Source organism: Penaeus vannamei, chromosome 4 (genome assembly GCF_042767895.1).
Source record: "Penaeus vannamei isolate JL-2024 chromosome 4, ASM4276789v1, whole genome shotgun sequence".
NCBI lineage: Eukaryota > Metazoa > Arthropoda > Malacostraca > Decapoda > Penaeidae > Penaeus > Penaeus vannamei.
The window spans coordinates 142,501-150,000 of NC_091552.1; the positions used below are offsets into that span (position 1 = coordinate 142,501).

The 7,500-nt window shown below is 55.2% G+C and overlaps 2 protein-coding genes across 2 annotated transcripts in view; one reads left to right on the forward strand and one right to left on the reverse strand.

The window, feature by feature from the left end:
- The window catches only part of LOC138861463 (proline-rich protein 2-like), a 14,666-nt gene extending 8,401 nt beyond the window's left edge, over window positions 1–6,265 (forward strand). The window contains exon 2 of the mRNA XM_070120635.1: window positions 5,738–6,265. Within this exon, the coding sequence (XP_069976736.1) occupies window positions 5,738–6,265 (528 nt within the window). The remainder of the gene's footprint in view (window positions 1–5,737) is intronic.
- LOC138861464 (uncharacterized) overlaps window positions 6,262–7,500 on the reverse strand; it is a 30,182-nt gene continuing 28,943 nt past the window's right edge. Inside the window, exon 2 of the mRNA XM_070120637.1 lies at window positions 6,262–7,380. Coding sequence (XP_069976738.1) covers window positions 6,262–7,380 — 1,119 coding nt within the window. The remainder of the gene's footprint in view (window positions 7,381–7,500) is intronic.

The following is a 7,500-nucleotide window of genomic DNA, read 5'->3' on the forward strand; positions in this document are numbered from 1 at the left end:
CTTGCAAGTCCTAGCCTTCTGACCTGTGTGTACATAGCGGACGTACACGTGTTCGACTGGTGTACATAGCCACACACTACCGTTTGACCGTAAGGGAGAGGGAGGGGGGGGGGGGGTAGGAAAAGGGGACATGGGGTATGGGAAGGAGGGGGAGGAGGGGAGAGGTAAGAATGGCAGGGAGGGTGTAGGGTATGGACCTAAAAATGGGGGATGAAGGAGAGGGACATGGGCCTAAAAAGGAAATGGTGGACATGGGGCGAGATATAAAGGGAAAGGAGATGGAAAAGAGGGAGAGGGCATGGAGCAAGAAGGGAGAAGGGGCAGGGAGATGAAGTGAAGGTAAGGGAAGGCAAAGGGAGGAGAGGGAAGGGGCAGGGGGTGAAATGGAGGGTCGGGGGAGGGAATGGAACACGACACAGGGCGAGGGGGAGGGCAGGGGTCTGGAAATAAGGGAGGGGCGAGAGACAAGAAAGGAAACTGGGGTAGCACATGGAAAACATATGGAGGGAAGGGAAGGAGGAGGGGAGGAGAGGAATGGAAGGAGGAGAGGAGGGAGAGGAAGGATATGGGAGGAAGGAGGGAGAGAAGGGAAGGGAGGGAGGAAGAGGGAGGAAGGAGAAGGGAAGGAGCGGAGAGCGAAGGAGAGAAGGAAAGGAGGAAGGCAGGGATGGAGAGGGGAGGAAGGGAGGAAGGTGAAAGGAAGGAAAGGAGAGGAGGGAAGAAAGGGGGGAGGGGAGGGGAGGGAAGGAATAAAGAATAGGAAGAGAGGGAGGGAAAGAGGGGAGAGAAGGGAGGAGGAGCGAGATCACGGCTCTAGAAAAGGAGGAGGGGGCGGGGTAGGGGGGGGGGCACGAGTCATATACCACAATTGGGCTGATGCTATCTGGCTGGCCATTCCATCTTGAGGAAAAAAAGCGTGGACACACTATTCTCGCATCTGGGAGCCCACGGAGACCGAATCTAAGTACGGCCATAAACACGTACACACGTACACACGCAGAGAAAATGTACACAGGCGCTGCGATAGGCCTCACCCGGGCAAGGTACACAAAAATAAGTTTACTTGACCGCGTGTGAATATGGGGTCGGTTTCTACTTAAAAGAATCTTTGTCTTTTATTTACTTATTTTCATTTTCTATTGTTATTTCTTTTCCATTTATTCTAATTCTTTAGCTTTTATACATTCCTCTTTTTTTAACGTTTTATCTTTTTCATTTCTTTTGATTATCTTTTATACATTTCTCTTTTTTTAACTTTCTATCTTTTTCATTCTTTATCTTTTATACATTCCTCTTTATTTTTTTTACTTTTTATCATTTTCATTTCTTTTGATTCTTTATCTTTTATACTTTTCTATTTTTTTTTTACTTTTTATCTTTTTCATTCTTTATCATTTATACATTCCTCTTTATTTTTTCTACTTTTTATCTTTTTCATTTCTTTTCATTCTTTATCTTTTACTTATTCATCTCCTTAGCCTGTGGTGTTTTGACGTTGATAAAACGCCGTCAGCGCCTCGGCCAGATCAGCGCCTCTCGCTTGCCGAATCAGCTGATTTTATTTGTATACTTATTTATTTATCTATTTTATGTTTAGATGTGATGTAATGGTTGGCGAGCGAATGCGGTCTTTAAGGTCTTTTGAAAGTTATTTATGGATGACATAGATATACGAAACATTGCGCTTTAATATTCGACATCTATATATATAAAAAAAATCGAATTTTGGAGAAAGTGTAAGAATTCCACCGTACAATTCGAGATTTAAAAAAGCGAAGTCGCACTTTGGAGAAAAAGCAAAATCAAAGGGAACTTCATCGGGAGGCCTTTAAAGCCCTCAAGAAGACGGGTCAGATTCCTCTCCTCGGCCCCTACCCCCCCCCCTACCCCTTCCTCCCCTCATATGTTGCTACTGTCTTTTGGTTTGTTTGTTGCGTGGTGTCTCGGCGTTGGTTGTTGCGTGGTGTCTCGGCGTTGTTTGTTGCGTGGTGTCTCGGCGTTGTTTGTTGCGTGGTGTCTCGGCGTTGTTTGTTGCGTGGTGTCTCGGCGTTGTTTGTTGCGTGGTGTCTCGGCGTTGTTTGTTGCGTGGTGTCTCGGCGTTATTTAGTTGCGTGGTGTCTCGGCGTTGTTTGTTGCGTGGTGTCTCGGCGTTGTTTGTTGCGTGGTGTCTCGGCGTTGTTTGTTGCGTGGTGTCTCGGCGTTGTTTGTTGCGTGGTGTCTCGGCGTTGTTTGTTGCGTGGTGTCTCGGCGTTGTTTGTTGCGTGGTGTCTCGGCGTTGTTTGTTGCGTGGTGTCTCGGCGTTGTTTGTTGCGTGAGTGTCACCGGCGTTGTTTGTTGCGTGGTGTCTCGGCGTTGTTTGTTGCGTGGTGTCTCGGCGTTGTTTGTTGCGTGGTGTCTCGGCGTTGTTTGTTGCGTGGTGTCTCGGCGTTGTTTGTTGCGTGGTGTCTCGGCGTTGTTTGTTGCGTGGTGTCTCGGCGTTGTTTGTTGCGTGGTGTCTCGGCGTTGTTTGTTGCGTGGTGTCTCGGCGTTGTTTGTTGCGTGGTGTCTCGGCGTTGTTTGTTGCGTGGTGTCTCGGCGTTGTTTGTTGCGTGGTGTCTCGGCGTTGTTTGTTGCGTGGTGTCTCGGCGTTGTTTGTTGCGTGGTGTCTCGGCGTTGTTTGTTGCGTGGTGTCTCGGCGTTGTTTGTTGCGTGGTGTCTCGGCGTTGTTTGTTGCGTGGTGTCTCGGCGTGGCGACGTGTCCATCGTGCACGGAGGCGCGAGTGGACCGAATCCCTCCTCGGAAGACCGGAGAAGATTCCCAGCGGGGCGATTCGACCGCCGAGAACAGCTCCGAGAGGACGGGACATTTAAGGCGAACCAAAGTGTCACTTTCAGATATTATTCGTCATCTGTGCCCTTGTGTATTGGACACTTAAATGCCCGCTTTGTCAACTAACAATTTTGCTTTTGTAACTTCGACTTTGTCTATTAAGCTCTTTTTATTATTAATATTATTATCGTTATTATTATTATTATCTCTGTCGACCTGTTTGCGGTTCTTTCTCTGTCGACTTGTCTGGTGTCTCTATCTATTTTTTGCTGTCTGATTTTTGTTTTGTTTTTGTTTATCCTGATCTATTGTTGCTCTTTTTCCCCTTTCTCTTATTTCTTCTTCCTTTCTGTGCTTATTTTTTTGTTTGTCTGTCTCTCTCTCTCTCTCTCTCTCTCTCTCTTTCTTTCTCTCTGTCTGTCTGTCTGTCTTTGTCTCTCTCTCTCTCTCTTTCTTTTTTTTCTCTCTCTCTCTATCTCTATCTCTCTCTTTCTCTACCTCTCTCTTTTTTTTCTTATTCCTCTTCTTCTCTTTCTTCCCTCTCCTCTCCCTCCTCCCCCCCCCCACCTCTTTTTTGTTTTCGAGTCACGGCCTGTCTCGCGGCCGCCTCCTGGCCTGCGCCCGCCCCCCGCTCCCCCCCGCCGTCCCCCCGCTGCGCCGCCTCCCCCAAGAGCCGCTACCCAGCTGGGGCGGGGGCGGCGGGGGGGAGCGGGGGGCGATGGGGGGGGGGGGGGGCGAGTGGGCGCAGGGAGCGTCTCGAGTGGGCTGCGGTGTCCCGCGGCGTCATTAGGGCGCGGAAGGCGCGGGCGGCCCACATCTGGGAACCGGAGGCGCCGCTTCGTGGGCGCGGGCACGTACGCACACACTTTTTCGTTTGTGTACGTATGTGGGTATACATATATGTACGCTTACTTGGATTCATGTATGTATGCGAGTATGTATACATACTTATTTACACGAATTCATATACGCATACATTAATACGTATAGTGCATATGTACATACTGTACATGCAGTCATAGATACAGACATGCAGACACACACGCTTACATGCATACTTATTACACACTTGTAGAATAAACAAACATACACAGACACACCCATCTAATCATCTGGGAATTCACCTATTCATCTCCCTCCCCCCCGTCCAACCATCCACCCCCCCCATCCACCCATCCACCCCCATCCAACCCATCCACCCTCCATCCCCCCATCCCCCATCCACCCCCATCCACCCATCCACCCCCCATCCCACCCATCCACCCATCCACCCATCCACCCCCCATCCACCCCATCCCCCCATCCACCCATCCACCCCCCATCCACCCATCCACCCCCCCCATCCCATCCATCCATCCATCCACCCATCCACCCCCCATCCACCCATCCCCCATCCCACCCATCCCAATCATACCCCCATCCACCCATCCCCCCCATCCACCCATCCACCCCCATCCACCCATCACCCCCCCATCCACCCATCCACCCCCCATCCATCCATCCACCCATCCCCCCATCCACCCCCCATCCCATCCATCCATCCACCCATCCACCCCCTCCCCATCCATCCATCCACCCCCCCATCCACCCACCCATCCACTCATCCCCCCCATCCACCCCCATCCATCCATCCCCCCATCCCCCCTCATTTCATCCACCCATCCACTCATCCCCCCCATCCACACCATCCCCCCATCCACCCATCCAATCATACTCCCCATCCACCCATCCCCCATCCCCCCATCCACCCCCCCATCCACCCATCCACCCCCATCCACCCATCCACCCCCCATCCATCCATCCATCCATCCACCCCCCATCCCTCCCCATCTGCCCATCCACCTCATCCCCCCCATCCATCCATCCACCCCCCCATCCATCCATCCACCCATCCCCACCCATCCACCCCCTCCCCATCCAATCCATCCCCCCCATCCACCCATCCAATCATACCCCCCCATCCACCCATCCCCCCCCATCCACCCATCCACTCGATCCACCCCATCCACCCCCCCATCCATCCATCCCCCATCCCCCCCCATCCACCCATCCCCCCATCCACCCATCCACTACATCCCCCATCCGCACCCATCCACCCCCCCATCCACCCATCCACCCCCCTCCCCATCCATCCATCCACCCATCCCCCCACTCCCACCCATCCATCTCATCCCCCCCATCCACACCCATCCACCCCCCCAACTCCATCCATCCACCCATCCACCCCTCCCCCATCCATCCATCCACCAATCCACCCATCCACCCACCCATCCATCCATCCACCCCTTCCACACCCATCCCACCCATCCACCCCCATCCACCCATCTACCCATCCCCCCATCATCCACCCCCATCCCATCCATCCACCCCCAACATACACCAATCCACCCATCCACCCCCCCATTCACCCATCCACTCATCCCCCCCCCATCCACCCATCCACCCTGCACCCAAAGGAAGAACACGAACGAAAGCGACGAGCCGGCCGCCCGGCTTCGGCCCTCGCGCCGGGAGGGCTCAGGCCTCGCAGGCGCCGCGTCGCCCTAATTGCCCCGCCTGCAAGGGCTCTCGCCGGCTGCGTGCCTTCGCATCTCACGCGTGTTCTTTTCTGGATGTGTGTTGCGGAGGGATATATATATATAAATATATAAATATATATATATATATATATATATATATATATATATATATATATATATATATATATATATATATATATATATATATTTTATATATATATATATATATATATATATATATATATGTGTGTGTGTGTGTGTGTGTGTGTGTGTGTGTGTTTATATATATACATCTATCTATTTATCTATTTATTTATTTATCTATTTGTATGTATGCATGTATTACGAGCTTTTATCACCTCGCCGAGGGTGAGGATAAAAGTGAAAACCAGATCCCTAGCCTCGGCAGCCGGACCCGAGGCCCAAAGGCCCAAAGGCCCGAAGGCCCGAAGGCCCAAAGGCCCGAAGGCCCAAAGGCCCAAAGGCCCGAAGGCCCAAAGGCCCGAAGGCCCAAAGGCCCGAAGGCCCGAAGGCCCAAAGGCCCAAAGGCCCAAAGGCCCGAAGGCCCAAAGGCCCAAAGGCCCAAAGGCCCGAAGGCCCAAAGGCCCGAAGGCCCAAAGGCCCGAAGGCCCAAAGGCCCAAAGGCCCAAAGGCCCAAAGGCCCAAAGGCCCGAAGGCCCAAAGGCCCAAAGGCCCGAAGGCCCAAAGGCCCGAAGGCCCAAAGGCCCAAAGGCCCGAAGGCCCAAAGGCCCGAAGGCCCGAAGGCCCAAAGGCGCAAAGGCCCACAGGGCCGAAGGCCAAACTAAAAGGCCCGAAGGCCGAGGCCAAGGAAGGCCCGAAGGCCAAGGCAAAGGCTCAAAGGCCCAAAGGCCCAAAGGCCCAACTTAGGCGGGCCCGGGTTCCAGGCGGGCCAAAGGCCCAGGCCCAGAAGGCCTAAAGGCCCGAAGGCCCAAAGGCCCAAAGGCCCGAAGGCCCAAAGGCCCAAAGGCAGGCCAAAGGCCCAAAGGCCCGAAGGCCCAAAGGCCAGGCCGAAGGCCCAAGGGCAGGCCGAAGGCCAAACAAGGCCAAAACGAAGGCCCGAAGGCCCGAAGGCCTGAAGGCCCGAAGGCCCAAAGGCCCAAAGGCCCGAAGGCCCGAAGGCCCAAAGGCCCGAAGGCCCGAAGGCCCGAAGGCCCAAAGGCCCAAAGGCCCGAAGGCCCAAAGGCCCGAAGGCCCAAAGGCCCGAAGGCCCAAAGGCCCAAAGGCCCAAAGGCCCGAAGGCCCAAAGGCCCGAAGGCCCGAAGGCCCAAAGGCCCGAAGGCCCGAAGGCCCGAAGGCCCAAAGGCCCAAAGGCCCGAAGGCCCAAAGGCCCGAAGGCCCGAAGGCCCAAAGGCCCAAAGGCCCGAAGGCCCAAAGGCCCAAAGGCCCGAAGGCCCAAAGCGCGGGTAGGTCAAAGGCCCGAAGGCCCGAAGGCCAGGCCCAGCCAAAGGCCCAAGGCTCCGAAGGCCAGGCCGAGGCCCAAAAGGCTCTGAAGGCCTGCTGAAGGCCCAAAGGCCCAAAGGCCCGAAGGCCCGAAGGCCCAAAGGCCCGAAGGCGAGAAGCCGAAGGCCCGAGCCAGGCGGCCAAAGGCCCAAGGCGAGGCCCGAAGGTCCGAAGGCGAGCCGAGGCAGGCAGGCTGAGGCCCGAAGGCCCAAGGCCCAAAGGCCCGAAGGCCCGAAGGCCCGTAAGGCCCGAAGGCCCAGCCCAGGCCCAAAGGCCTGAAGGCCCAGGCGAAGGCCCAAGGGCCCAGAAGCTGGCCCAAAGGCCCGAAGGCCCGAGAGCCCAAAGGCCCGAAATTTGGCCCGAAAGCCCAAAGGCCCAAAGGCCAGAAGGCCCAAAGGCCCAAAGGCCCAAAGGCCCGAAGGCCCAAGGCCCAAGGCCCGAAGGCCTCAAAGGCCCGAGAAGGCCCCGAAAGGCCCAAGCTCCAAAGGCCCGAAGGCCCGAAGGCCCCAAAGAGACCCAAGGCAGAACCAGGCCCAGAAAGGCCGAAGGGCCCGCCGAAGGCCCGAAGGCCCAGCGGCGCCGCCAAAACAACTGAAGGAAAAAGGCCGAGAAAAGCCAAGAAAAAAAAAAATTCCCGCCGAGGAAAGGAGAGAAGGATCTGGCGGAGGGGGGGAAGGGGGGGGGGAGTGGCTCGAGTCCTGCAACCGCAGA